The sequence below is a fragment of the Physcomitrium patens genome, chromosome 11, assembly GCF_059467195.1.
Source record: "Physcomitrium patens ecotype Gransden chromosome 11, ASM5946719v1, whole genome shotgun sequence".
Lineage (NCBI taxonomy): Eukaryota > Viridiplantae > Streptophyta > Bryopsida > Funariales > Funariaceae > Physcomitrium > Physcomitrium patens.
In genome coordinates, this window is record NC_143420.1 from 4,775,227 (window position 1) to 4,789,779 (window position 14,553).

Below are 14,553 nucleotides of genomic sequence, written 5' to 3' on the forward strand. Positions count from 1 at the left end.
GATGGACGTCCCACTGTGTCTATTCTGCTGCACCAAGAAGGAATTTTTCATTGAGACAAACGCAATAAAAACCTAACTTAGTGCTGCTCTGGCGGTTTTCAATCCTTTTAGAATTGATTTGCATCACTATTTCATATGTCTGCATCTAGATTTCGACAGTAGGTGGGAGAATTTACTGTAAAGCAACGTGTTGCAATTTCAGAGATTCGGCGAGTACAATTTCTTATCATCACCTCTCGGAAAATTCAGGCCAATGAAACCCTCGAGAATTTATCGTTGTCTTTCTGAGTAAACAACCGATCCTGCAGATGTCCCTCAGACAGGGCTGCGGATGATTTCCGGCCTAAGGACCTTGGATCGCTCTCTAATCACCTTCTCCCGTGAGTCGTACTTGGCATTCTTTCACTGCCACTCGCACACTAAAATTTTCAACTTCCACCCAGTTCAAAAAATATTTTTCTCTGCTCACCCCAGAAAAGTCCTGGTTTGCATTACATGTACGCCTCTTTCAGAAAATTGTATTCCTCTGTCCCCAACTCTGAGGATGATTCTATGGCAGCCACAAATAACCTGCAGTCACTGAACTCAACCTATAAGGTTGGAGCATGCGAATGAAACAAGACAGTTCACTTTTCGAATTTGGCCACTACTATGGTTACTGACGTCTTGAAGTTAGCTACAATTGACAAATTTCGGGCTATTTCATTGGCATTACGTGAATTATCAACGCTTGAAAGCCGCTACTGCAGTATTTCAGATTGTTAGAACATTCTCAGACCTTGGATTGTTCACCTAGGATTCAAGATTGTGGAAGATGGTTTCAACACTAATGAAGACTTTCTAACCTGTACAAATGAGCAATATGACCATAATTCCCCATCGAATCCAAGGAGAATGCTAATACGAATTGTGGGTTTTGAATCTTAATTGAAAAGTTTTGATTGTACAAATGATTCGAACTGACGTAAGAAAGCAGACAGTTGCTGAGGATTTTCCCAACTTGAATTATATCATTGCCCACTTGTATGCGCAACTGTAAAATTTGGGTCCAATATATAAACATCGCTGCCTCGCAGCTTTGCTCTATGTCCAATCTCTATTACTCATCCTGATAATATGGCAAAAACCATCGCATTGTCAAGCAGACCAATGACCTAAAAATCAGATGAGCTGATCAGACGCGAGCTTCAATTCTACAGTTTCCACGAATCATATCCCGACTATTGTACATGGCCAATGCACATCATATGTGCCTTTCAAAGGCAGGCTCCCATAGCCTCATTGGTTTCTGTAAAGAGCTGAAGAAGTATAGCAAACGAATTCCCGCAGATGCTTGGAAAAAGGAGGAGCTACAAGACGACCTGAATCACTTCTGTTGCAGAATCAATCCATCAATTCTTACATCAAGCTCTCTGTGCTGAAGGAAGACGAACGCAAAAGATTGCGCTAAAAAGGAACTGAAAATTTGTGCAAATTTAGGACATGATACAGAATTCGATGCAGTATATGCAGTGTGTCTAAATCTCGTCTTGTTTCTTCACATTCCCTGTACCAGTTGGAGAATACATGCAGTTAGATTGAGGAATCTAAGAGTCCAGTCGCAGAGACAGGCAGACATTCATTGCGCTGAGAATGGCTGATGCAGAATAATTCCCAGAGAAAAGATCGACAAAACTCTGTAAAAGAATTAGAGCAAGGCAGTTACCTGATGAAATGAGGCGGGGCGAGAAGTACCAACAACTGGGGAGTCCACTTTGTATTTCCCTTTGCTATAAGAGACCTTACATTTGGACAGTATCTTCTTCACAGCCTTGCTCATGGATGTCTGAACGCAAATCCCACATAGAATTTGAAGAAACAGTTGAGTAGACTCCAATTGAAATGCACCAAAGAACGTAACTCACAATGTGGAATGACCATCACAAGCAAGAGTTGTGAATGAGGAGGAACGGTTGTGCTCACCATCACGGTGGGTGTATCCTCCGAAGAATAGCGTCGCCTGCTTGACTTGAACCTCTTCAACTTAGTCGACGATTGCGGTGCGGAGGGCGACAGAAGCTCCACAACTGCAGCGTTGGTGGGTGACATGACTTCGAAGTCGTGGGGTAGTGAGAGAACTTGCGCCTCGAAGCAGCTGCGGCTGTTGGCAGGCAAGCGTAACGGGGAGAACACCCTCCCGAAGCGAGCCGTGAACTCGGAATGACGTGACCTTGACCTCGGAACCACAATTGGCATCTGCTGCAGCTGCTCCGCTTCAAGGGGGATGGCATGCGAGAGCCGGCTTAGGGGCGGGGCTGAGTGCGGGCAAACACGTCTACTGCTAATGCATGTCTCGGGCGTGGTTTGGGGTAATTCGTCCCCGTAATATTTAGGGGAGACAGTTTTTAACCAAAGCTCCGGGGATTGAAATGGCTTTGGAGAGGACCATGGCTCATTCTTGTACGGTTGATCATCGCATTTCAGAAGCTTCATGTTTGTCACCGTGCTCGTGGCTGCCCCTACTGCTTTTGGGTCGACTTTGGCGGCCGCAATCTCTGAGGAGGGTCGTGGCGGACCGAAGTCGCGGAAGGATAAACTAACGCGTCGTGACTCAACAGGCTTGCACGGAGCTGTCGCGTTCAGATCGTAAGCTGTGTGCATCTCTTCGAAATTATGCTCGTTAAGGTCGAATGACACGCCGGTGCTAGAGTTACGTTGCGATTCGGCCGCTGCCAGGGCTGAGAGTGAGACAATTCCAGGATCTGATCGCAGGGAGGGATTCGATGATGGCAAACTGTCACGGTCCGGTCCACAGAGAATGCTTCTCGGTGAAGACAAGTCACAACACTCTCCGTTGTCGGATTTCTTCCCAAATAGAAACGAATGAGACGACTTAGAAGCCGTGCTGCCAAGTCTCGAAAGCATTTGATCTGGCGTCGTGGGACTCTCCAGTCGACCAGAAGGTGAGGTTGGGGAGAAATCGGAGAGTCGCGACAGAGGATCAAGAGCCATGAATTGCGTCTCGTCTACATCTCCAGTCATCTCGCCCACACCGAGGCTCCCTAACGTCTCCTCCCTCTTGAAAAAAGCTGTATCTTCGCTCTTGACGAACTCTAAAGCCAACTCACCTTCTTCTTCAACACCTAGAAGTTTAAAAACTGCAGGTGCACCTACAATGATGGCTGGTGCGGTGTCGCCTGGCCATGTACTGGCGTTCTTATCAGCTGGGCTCGTGTGTTCTTCATATAATGTTGGCATATCAGCTTCACTTGATGCATCATCAGTAGCGGCAGATTGAGCGTCATTCATTGCCTCAAGTTCACCTAATGTAAGAAATGAGAGTGCATCCGTGACACTCTCAATCCCTGTTTTTGACCCGCCTTCAGGTGATTCCCACACTACGCCATTGACGAGATAGGGTCTATCCAGGACGGGCTTCACCTTAGGTGCCAAGTCCCTCGCAACCACACAGGAAATTTGCACGTCCTCTGTCGTGACGTGCTGAGTGTATCGCAACCTAGAGAAGCTCCCACGCTCGCAATCATCCTTCGTTTCATCTGCCCAAGTGGAGGAGGGACCTGTCGACGGATTGAGCTCGCCACAAAGACGTGACAAAGTGGAAGCCGCGATTGGGCTTGGAGTGGACCGGCTCTCTCCATTGCGAGTCTTTTTGGAGGTATTCCTGTACCACGGCAACTTCGAAAGTTCATGTAAGGAGCGATTGCTTATCTTCCTGTGAAGAGACCGCTGCGAATTGTCCAGAGAAAACTTGGGTTGACCTGGAGAGCTTCGCCATGATGCAAGCTTCAAAGTGTCGAACTTGCGCATAGCGTCAAACCACCGCGGTGACTGGGTTGTGATCTTCATCCACCGGCTGCTGCGCGACGCCGGTTGCTCCTTCTCTTCCCATAGAGCCAGACTTTCACTGTCTTCTGAGCGGAAACTGTGACCCGCGCTATTCGAATTCTGCAATGGCACCACGACGTTCGCACGCTGCATTCTCAGTCTGGGTTTCTCCACCTCCCGTCGCTCCGATAGTTCGTCACAGCACGCAGTGCTGTCCCGACGCGGGCTCGGCTTGAACCTCGGCGGTTGCATCCCTCCGTCTTGAACTCCTTCCCCTTCCACGACGCCATAATGACGATTTTTCTTCGGAGATTCGCTCTGATTAACAGCGTCTTTCACTTGGTTGCGACAATCCTGGCTACTGACGCGACCACCAGAATATTTCTGAGTTGCGTCTAGTCGACCCGAGTAAGTTCCCTGAGGACTCAGCTGATATTTCCCCATCGCTTCCACGCACCTGATCGAACAATTCTTCACGATATCCTTCTAGACATGCATGCGATCCCGAGTCCTTGACAGCAGATCCCCTGTACCATCTAAAGAATTATCACAGCACAATGCAGCTCCATATCCCAGAAACTCTCCAAATGTGAGAAATACCCTTGCGTGCTCAGCAAACTCGTGTACATTGACTCACGACCATGTGAAAACATGCTCCCGACTCACAGGTCTCAAACAACCACTCATAGTCGACGACTCCACAGTCGCGTGAGAGCCTCAAGAAGGGCTGGTCATGGAATGAGAGCCCCGAAAGCCCCGAATACAATTTGACGCCTGCGTAAATTCTGTACTGGTGTCAACTTCGTCCTTTAAATGGAGTCCCGGGCTACCTGATCGGAAGGCTTTCCAGGATTGACCCAAATCACTTTGAACTGGAAGGAACCAGAAAGTGGATAATTCTTCACATGCCCCTGCCCTGGAAACCAGGCACCCATCTCTCTCTTGCCGACGGTTTCGTCTTCCGTCGATGCGTTTGGATCGTCCAGCCTGCAGCGCTGCTCATCCCGCATAGCGAGGCCTCGCGTCGCGTCCTGCAATCGCAACCGTCTCTTGCTCTCGTAGCGTGTGTGAGTGAGAGTGTGAGCATGAGTATGAGTGTATGTGTGAGTGTGCCGCAATGGAAGTCGAAAAAAATTTACTCACTCGCCACTCTTGCATCGTCTGCTGCAGTCTGCGAGGAAAATGCTAAAACTGTCGTCTCGTTTACATAAATCCGGTGAAAAACCTGCACATTCCTTACAGCTTCATTCCTCTAGATTTTAAGTGAATGCAATGCCATTGAAAGTGAATTGTCCTTTGGCCTTTCAGCTGTTCATTGTTTGGGGTTGTGCCTTTGGACTTGGAAGATTGTTGTTGGAGTATATTCTTTTTCCAACAGTTCACCAAGTTTGTGATGGCATTTTTCTTTCATGTAAATCACTGCTATTCCGTGTTCTTAAAATGGTACATTTAATGTACTTGGGTGAAACTTTCTTCGTGGTGTTGTTGATTCTTCATTTGTGGCCTTTAAGATGATCTAAACTTGTAACTTGTGGGCTTTAAGTTGATTTTATTGTCATTTCAGATGACAATCAGATCTTAATGTCATTTTAACGTTATTTTAATGTCCAAAACATTCCAACATTCCATAGTTGATAGCAAGGTGGCAACAAGTATAGTGCTGAAGGCAAAAAGGGGAAATTATTATTCTATCTTCTATCTTACTCTTGCACCACCTTTTTCTTTAGCCTTGATAATGCATTTGTCCTTCATGGAGGAGTTGGTCAAGAGTTCTTTCCAATCGAACACTAGAATCCTTCCAAAAGCTTGTTCATTAGGTTGGTTCATTTTTCCCCAGTTTAGTTGTTTAGAATCTTGGTAACCATTTGTTGTCTTTTTATACTTGTTTCTGTATCTGGGCACGCATCCATCAATTCAGTGCGGATTTCTATTTTTGGTGATGGATAAATAATTTCATTTCATAATTTTGTAAAATGAACTTTAACATATCTTTCAGTGCTATTTGATTTTGTGATTGCCTTCAAGTTTGTCATTCTCATTATTGCACAATAATTTAATCCATGATGGCTTTTTGTTTCAAACACGTATGTGTTTAGAAACCTTGAAAAAATATTATTGAGAAATTTATTCTCACAATTTTTACTTGAAACTGGTAGATAATTATAGAGGTACTAATTAAAAATAAACTGCTATCTAAACTTTAAAACATTCTAAATCATTGTAAACTGATTAGTTTATTAGTACATTTCAATTATGTTGAAAACGTAGACTACTGATCTTTTTGTTCCATCTCTCTAAAATTGTTTTGACATTCAAATTCATTCATATTCTACTTTTGCATCATGAATTTGTGAAAAAAATATGATATGGTGCTTTTTCACCTGAATGGGTGTTGTTTAAAAGTTGAGATTTTTGGAAGTAGAAAAATAAAATATTTTTAACAAACTTTTCAAAATAAGGTATTTCTAAATATTTATTCATGAACAGGGTATTCTCTGTTTATGAAGAGGAATTAAAAGACAATGCATTCTAAGAAACTCTGTAAATTCTGCTCACAGGAATCCATATAAATTAGAAAACATGAAATCATTTCATGATATATATATATATATATATATATATACGCATTAATTCAAATAAAACCGTTGCCAAGAACAAACAAGTAAACATATTCAAATTGTGTTTTTATAACTACTTAATAATAATTTCTAATTTCTAAATTTTGATTGTTCATTCTATATTTTTTATATTTTTTATTTTTTTCATGAAGAAATGAAGAAGATAAAAACAATAAATAAATGATACTTACATATGTTTATATGCTTATAACCATTATTCTAATTTTTGCAAAGATTTCAATGATTTGTTAACATATATATATATATCTTAAAGAAGAAGACCTAAAAGTCTTGTTTGCAAATTTTTCATACAAGTAATTTCTACTTGAAGTTTGTACAACTTTAAGATGTTTTGTATTTAGTTGTAAGTATTTTTGATATTTTGAAACATTTTGAAAAATCTTAGGAATTAATATATATATATATATATATATATATATATATATGTGAATGAATGCAAAAATCAAGAGTCATTTAAGTAATTAATTTCTACATTTTTCTATTTTTGTATTTCTTAAAAAATATTAAAAATCATGACATATATATATATATATTAACAATGGCTCATGTGAATGAGATATAAATGTATAGAAAAAGGTATTGCGAATGCCACAGTTTTTGCTACAACCACCACAATTGGCTACTCTCTGAACATCCCTTTTTTTATTTTTTTAAAAATTCGTTATTCAAATTTAAAAATATTTCTATTATTTCTATTTCCCAAAATACTTTAAAAAAACACTTTAAATTTAAATAAAAATAAGTTGTGATGACAACAGCCAAAACTATGTTGGCATTAACAATACCCACAAAATATCATCTATAAAAATAAAATAAAAAGTAATACTAACATCATGAGAATTAAACAATTGCTCACTGACACATCCAACTTCAAACAACGTGCAGTTTTGTAAATGGCATTAACTCTATGACAAAAGACAGTTGTGGATATAACCAACTTCAATCCACACTCCACAACATGTATTCACATATGCACGTGTACACTGTAGTTCAAAACAGAGAGTAGTAAACCTTTCATCTTATTCCCCTCTCTTTTTATAATTAACTTAATTTGAATGTAATCCCAACTCCAACTTGTAATTAAACCCTAATCCACACCTCTTTTCCATTCAACAACTAATCTCAACATCAATTTATGGGTCAAGTGAAGATGAAATCAGAACAAGTTATGGATGAACGCGATCATTCATCAATAATAAATTTTCATCCTTTGAATGGATCCACGCAATAAATCCCCAAAGACTGATCAAAAAGTGGTGATGCAGAATATTTCTATTGTTTTTTAACCATAAAAAGTAAATATTTGTATTTTTGTTTTAGCCATAATCAATAAAGTGGGACTTCCTTCGAAAACGGTTCGCACCCAAAAAGTTAATCTTGAGTGAATACGAAGCTTTTTTTATCGGATGGATGTTATTAATTTTTCAAATGTGGGATTCAGATTTGGTAATTGGGATGCTTTTTCAATTTATGGGGATGCTGTTGCCATTAACACTGAGCTTGACATATTTAATGGACGCTTGGTTTGAAAGTTTAGGGTTTCTGGGCCTTCCGCGGTGCGGGGATAGGTACCCATGGTGGTAAGATTGGGAGTCCGTCGGCGCTCATAGGCGACTATTTCGAGACACAGTGGTTTGTAGTCGGCAAAATGGATCCAAGACTTTTTATTTTTATTTCTTTATATTAGTGTTGATGTTTTTTTTACAAAAAATTAGCTCAAGAATGAGTCTGTGTCCATGTTGGGTCTTTATTTGATATATTTTTGTGAGACGCAAATAAAAGGTCAAGAATTTTATGTAGGTCTCTTTAGAATTGGATTACAACAATGTCATCATATACATATATTTTAATGAAAACTAAATGTAATTTAAATAATCCAGAAAAACTAATGTATTCAATTTTTTGAAACATTTGCATGTTCTTGGATGTGTATAATTAGGAAAATATCGAATTTCGAAGTAAAAACTTTACTTTTATAAATCGAAATATTTTCTTAAGGCCAAAACGTGGATGAATAATGAAGAAATTGTTAATTTGAATTTCAAGTATCAATTGTGGGTGGCATGTTATAGTTTGAAAATGACAACACTAAATGATATTAAATTCATAAAATCGAAATAATGCACATATTCCAAAAATAGTAAGCATTTATGTTGGCGATGCGTACTTGGAATGTACAAATGATCATGCTCTTTAAGACATTTTGTGTAAAGCAACCAATCAAACATGGCAAATAACGCATTCACCAAATATTGTGGTAAAATATGGATACTGAAAGTATCATTGCAAGATTTTATATGCAAATAAAATTAATATTTCTCTCATGTTTCAAAAACTATATTCTTGTTAAATAAAATAACTTTTCAGTTTCATTCAGAAGGTGTCTTCTGAAACTATATTTAGATTTCCATGCATAAAAACTTATCATGCTTTTTTCCGGTACTAAAAATGTGTATTTCATAATGTGCACGTGTTTAATTATTTATTTTTTAGCAATAACTAATAATACAGAATTAACCAATTGTGTGCATGTTTTTTTTATTTGATTTTGTTCCCTGCATTCGTAGTTAAAAATTGAGTATCAAAAAAATTTATAACCATGTTTTTATACCACAAAAGTTTTGTATAATTGGCACCAAAGCTAAAATAATGAAGTTTTAAGTTAAAATACTTGAACAAATTTTTTTCTTTTATTTTTCTTCTATTTTTTTCGTCTTATTGGTAATTAGGTTTCATGTTGACATGAATGAATAAAATATCATTGAAGCCATTAGATGATTAATTACTCTACTGAATAAGTTTTAGAAAATGATATTTATTCATGAATCAATCAAATAACAGTAGAATTAACAATGAATGATGAAATCAAAAACTAGGTTTGTATTTTGTGTTTGCTTTGAAACGTATACACCAAATGGGTGAGGGAGATTTCGATTTGAAAACAACAAAACACAAAAAAAACATATATTACTAAAATTAACAAAATTTTATATGTTAAAGGTACAATGTCAATAACGTTGTCATTACATTATAAACCACATGTGTTTACATATGTTTTTCTCTGCTAAAAACATCAGACCTTCCAAAAAATAATTAATTCATTTGTTGTAAAGATTCAAATAATATCTGTACAATAAATATGTTTATATGTTGCCAATACTATTATTTTCCTTATTTAAGAGGATTTGAAAGCATGGAGAATGTTCTATGCTTTCTTAAACTTGAATGGAATATCGAATGTTTTAAAAAAAAAGCTCTTGCTGCCAAATTTATAAAACATTGAAAAATCATCAGCTATACTCAATAACCCAAGTAAAATTCAAATCAACTTTATCGACTTATTTTTAAGTGATCAAATAGCAAGTGATTTCTTTTACATATTATGTAGATGAGATTTATTTAAAATATTTTGTCTTCCCATTTGATATTTATTTAAACCTAATAATTAATAAATTCCATAACAATTCTTTACATATCATGTTCAAAGTTATTGGTTTAAAAAGTAAAAAAATAATCGTGTTCAAACCAACCTAATGTAGCTTTATTTTAAATAAATGAGTATCTGGTTTATTTTTTATTTTTTAAAAAAACTTTATGCAGCCATGTGATACTAACTATTAAAAGGTATTTGAGTTTGGTGATTTTCTTTTATTGTTATAGCATTGTTTACTGCCATGGTTTACCTTTTTTTTACTATCTTTGAACTATTTTTAAAAAACTTAATCAAACTAGTATATATAATATTACCTTGAAGTTGATTATATATTGCAACATATCCATATATAAAGTCAAGTGTTTTCCAAGATATTTGGTTGGGATGGCAATAACAAAAAGTGTATTGTCATGTGATGGATAGGAATTTGTGGTGGCCACAACAAAAACTATGGTGGCATTAGCAACATCCCATATCAAATGTTGAGTGGAATTCTCTACATATAAAGATGTAGAATTTGTGTATAAATATTCTTTATACAAATTCTCTCTCTCTCTCTCTCTATATATATATATATAGTATACGACCAGTCGTTACACATGCATATACACATACATACACGGACTCGTATACCGCAGGATCTCGTCAGCTCGAGAGGGCAAGCGCGCGACACTGAGTGCCTCGTCGTTGCCGTGGAGCGAAGCCAGACGTGCGATGCGAAGGCCGATCTCGCGTCACGCAGATTGGGTCCGCCTGGTAAAAATATACTCTACTACTGCAATTCAGATCCTCCACAAATGCTCGGCTGCCGAGTACCATAGTAACGGCTGGAACGCTTAAAAGGATCAAGACGGCGATTCAGGTAGGGAGAGAGCGGAGCAATACTTGTGGTGGTCGAAGCGGGATCCTGTCCGCGATCCTAGTCTCTCTTCCCTCTCTTTTACTTAAATGCTACCTCAGTTAACGCTGGCTTTGTTCGCACCTTTTGGTTTTATTTAGCCGCAACCTCGGAGGATTGTTCGTGCCGTCCTTTCTCCGGGGGCTAGCTTAGCTTACGGGTGTTGTACAGCCTTGCCGGGCTGTTCGTGTCAGCGATTGACTCGGCTTATCCTCACTGACGTTTGAAATATCTGGACCTGTCTGGGCGAGGAACCAGAATCTGGAGTTCCAATGGGTTTCATGTCCAGTTGATTCCTTCCAGGACTTTGCTGATCTGTTGGGTTCGGCGACGGATGCGTTGTGCGTTTTCCTCGTCAGGTTTCGGTCCGAGAGCTGAACCGCGGAACCTTCATCGGCAGATGAATGTGTCGCCGAGCAGAGTCTGCCAGGCTTTGAGAGGACCATCAGGTTGCTGTTGCTTTGTATGCTACCTGGGCTCATTTGGGATATGTTTATAAAAATATTACAAATGTTGATGCAGATGTAACAATTGGATGCAATTTTTATTTATTGTTTATTATTTATTTTTAAATTCAAATTTTTTGGACACAACATAGACTCTTTTCTTCTTTTTTTTTTTCAGAAGTTTTCGTAACATGGAATATTTTTATTTTAAAAGAGATGTTTTAGAAAGATACACAATGTAGGTAGGTGACATATATGGAATAACCAAAAAGATCACAATAAAATAATGTGAAAAGTCATTCAAGACAAAGGAAGTGGTATCCTTTTGATGATTGGTGAATTTTTTTGAATGCATTGTCTCCTAGAATACAGCTAGGACAAGACTACTACAACGCATTTTGGGACAGCCCAGAATATGAGTGAATCTTTCTCTGGAGTTAGCTACTTGATTCTTCTTTAAAACAGAATTCATGCAAAAAGAAACAGGATACTTTTATTCCACTGTGGGCATAGTCTTCGAGGAGCAATAAGACTTGTCAATTTTCAGTTTAGTACAGTTTATTTGCAGATTCGTGAAACAACTAGCAGCATCATCGTCGAACCGACTGCTGAGGGAGTTATCATCCTCACTTACAGCACTGGTCTGACGCTTATCGTAAGTCTTGCCCTTCTCAATCAGGCATATTTACTGCAAAGTTAACAACAATAGGTTGTCAATTAGGTTTGAGATATTTGATGGAGGTTTAAGATATTGCTCAATCTCGGAGCTGGCCTAATTGCATGGATGTTGCATGAATAAGTTCATTTGACTTACTACATGTGAATGTAAAACAGAACTAACACATATATAGACCAGTGAAAATATTGGAATGGTTAATTCTTTAAAGTGAGAATCCTTGCCATTGTCATGGAAAATATGTTGTTTAGAATTCAGACTATCAATTCAAATAAAACATCCTTCAAGTGAGAGTAGAGCAAGGCATGGCTCATTTCACACCCTTCAAGCTATTTACGCATTTTCTGGTGATTGCTCATTGGCTATAAACATCTATATACTTGGGCTTCCTAATAATTGCTACATAGAAGGAAGTAAATTGAGTGTAAAACATATTGATTTTGTGAATGTTAGAATATTTTAGTGCAAATATATATACTAATCAAAACAAATGAAATAAAGCAAAATCAACATGAGATATTATATGATTTCTAACTAGAAAAACTAATCGCAAGAAGAAACTTTAGAATTGGTTTTAGTAACCATTTTAAATCTTTAGAATTGATTCAAAATAATTTTGCAAAAGATCATCCAAAAATTGTTTTGAATCAATAATAGAAAATATGACAACAAATCTTAAATTTGGTTGAAAATAAAGATAGAGAATGTTACTATTTCTAGTAATAGTTCCAACCTCTTTTTCTAAGATTTTGATGTGTAACATAGCTACAAAATATATTGACAACATGCCATATTTATCTCCAAGTTTTTTTCAAAATGCATGAAAAGACCTTGTAACTCGTTCCAATATGCTTTCTTTAAATATCTTCTATCTATTTCTAAAGAAGGTTGTTTTAATCAAAGACCAAATATGGAATCCAAAGAATAGAAGTTTTTAAAGATTTTTGTAATCTATTTCTTAGTGGGATAATTCTATATGTAAAAAAAAATCAATAGACTTAATAATAATATTTATGGATGCTCTATTATTCAATCTTGTTTTCAATGAAATTTTTTGTTTTATTATTTTCATCAAAACTTTTGATGAAAATAATAATGAGTGAGTCAAAAGCTAATATGATATCTTTTTTTGAAGTAGAAGAGTATCATAAATATACTATACATGAGATTAAATAAAAAGTTGAACTAAAAAGTTTCAACTTAAAAGCTAATAAGTACTCAATTAAATCAAATGAGTAGAAGATCAACACCAAGATGGTGAACTAAAGCTCTAAGAGATGCGTTGTTCAGATTGAAGATCTCATCAACATCAATTCTTATATATACTAGGTTTTAAGAAACTTTTCTAAAAGTAATCATATTGCTGAGAGATAAATGAATCTTAACAAACACCTTAAGAAGTTTCTATATTGCTTGAAGATGAAATAAGCCTTGAAAGCTTCTCGAATAACTTCTTAAGTATTCTTAGAATTTTTTAGAATCTACTAACATATTCTAAAAATCATCTAGAAACTTTTAAAAATATCTTAAGAGTCTTTCTAAAATATTTTTCAATCTTTTAGAATCTAACAAAATATTCTAAAAATATTCCTAGAGTCTTCTTTTGCCATGGACATATACATATAAGCTAGTAATTACTTATATAAATAGGTAGAAGAAGATATAAATAAGTTAATTCTGTGATATCTTCTAAAAAAGCTTCCTAGAAGCTTCACAGATGCTATTTTGACTTTATAGGTATCCATTGTTGACTTTTAGATTAGAAACTTGATCAACAAGTTAATCATGTGCCACACATGTTGGTAGCTTGAAGAACAAGCTAATTATGTGGTACATACATAGGAAAATTTACCTTGTAAGTCAAGGCATGTGTCCTACAAAGTCAATACATATTGGAGGTCCTATAGAACATCACCACGAAGCCCTCAGTTAGATAGTTTATATAGAGATAAGAAAGAAGCCTTCTTCACTTTTGTCAATTTATTTCTTGCTTCTGGTCTAAATTCAAGAGTCTCAAGTTTTCTTGTCTTTTTGACAATAAGCCATTTTAGTCCCTTTTCAATATACACACTTCTTTATTTCTATTTTGTAACTTTCTCTTTAATATAGATTTCATTGGTTTATGTATCATCTTCCCATTTATGTCCTTGATAGATTGACAAGAGTACATTTATAATATCAGAGCTTTGTGTTGTCTTGATTAAGAGAGGATTATCCCTTTTTCATGATAAAACATAAACATATTAGAAGTTACGGATTATCCTCTTTTAAACTGATATTGTTTTTAGTATTTTTTTTGTCCTCAAGTCCTTTCTTCTACTTATCTTGAGTGACATTAGATATTTTTTTGAATATTATTATGACAGAGCTTGTTGAAATGAAGAGTGCAATGACACAAATGTAAGAGCAATTGAAGAAATTGATGCTTGCGATGCATCAATTTAGCTTACCACCACAAGGATCAATAAGAATGGTGAGAAGTGAGGATATAGAGATGATTAGAGCTGCTTCAACATCTGTACCAAATCATGTCCTTTCACCCATAGTGGAACATCCTTCAAGTGTTAAAAAACCAAGAATTGCTCTGCCCAAGAAGTTTGATGGTATAAGATCCAAATTTTGAGGATTTATCAATC

At 36.7% G+C, this 14,553-nt stretch overlaps 2 protein-coding genes across 11 annotated transcripts; one reads left to right on the forward strand and one right to left on the reverse strand.

The window, feature by feature from the left end:
- Positions 1-960: 960 nt before the first annotated feature.
- Positions 961-4,270, reverse strand: LOC112288267 (uncharacterized). 2 transcript variants are annotated; one of them, XM_090254172.1, is made up of 3 exons: positions 1,963-4,270; positions 1,706-1,825; positions 961-1,361 (listed from the first exon to the last, which is right to left on the reverse strand). In XM_090254172.1, the coding sequence occupies exons 1-3, from the start codon at positions 4,267-4,269 to the stop codon at positions 1,350-1,352; spliced, it is 2,439 nt and encodes an 812-aa protein (XP_090110298.1). In that variant the 5' UTR covers position 4,270; the 3' UTR covers positions 961-1,349. The 2 variants fall into 2 exon arrangements, with proteins under 2 accessions (XP_090110298.1, XP_024388055.1); XM_024532287.3 differs by having other exon boundaries at positions 961-1,546.
- Positions 4,271-7,717: 3,447 nt separating this feature from the next.
- LOC141045919 (uncharacterized) lies at positions 7,718-14,103 on the forward strand. Of its 9 annotated transcripts, none has more exons than XM_073537165.1 (6): positions 7,718-7,819; positions 8,002-8,096; positions 8,404-8,721; positions 10,321-10,378; positions 10,536-10,653; positions 11,054-11,386. In XM_073537165.1, exons 3-6 carry the CDS (start codon positions 8,691-8,693, stop codon positions 11,171-11,173), a joined length of 327 nt encoding a protein of 108 aa, XP_073393266.1. In that variant the 5' UTR covers positions 7,718-7,819; positions 8,002-8,096; positions 8,404-8,690; the 3' UTR covers positions 11,174-11,386. The 9 variants fall into 9 exon arrangements, 4 of the variants coding, with proteins under 4 accessions (XP_073393266.1, XP_073393267.1, XP_073393269.1 ...); XM_073537166.1 differs by having other exon boundaries at positions 7,720-7,759; XR_012218496.2 differs by lacking the exon at positions 7,718-7,819 and adding an exon at positions 11,420-14,103 and having other exon boundaries at positions 7,826-8,096; positions 11,054-11,244.
- Positions 14,104-14,553: the final 450 nt, after the last annotated feature.

What these genes read in the sequence shown, in the direction of transcription:
- LOC141045919 (XM_073537165.1), top strand. Translation starts at nt 8,691, where the DNA reads ATGGCAAATAACGCATTCACCAAATATTGTG. An exon ending in CGCATTCACCAAATATTGTG is followed by an intron (nt 8,722 to 10,320) that starts GTAAAATATGGA and finishes TGTGATGGATAG; the next exon opens with GAATTTGTGGTGGCCACAAC. An exon ending in AGCAACATCCCATATCAAAT is followed by an intron (nt 10,379 to 10,535) that starts GTTGAGTGGAAT and finishes CGTATACCGCAG; the next exon opens with GATCTCGTCAGCTCGAGAGG.
- LOC112288267 (XM_090254172.1), bottom strand. Translation starts at nt 4,269, where the DNA reads ATGGGGAAATATCAGCTGAGTCCTCAGGGAACTTACTCGGGTCGACTA. An exon ending in AGGATACACCCACCGTGATG is followed by an intron (nt 1,826 to 1,962) that starts GTGAGCACAACC and finishes ATTTGCGTTCAG; the next exon opens with ACATCCATGAGCAAGGCTGT.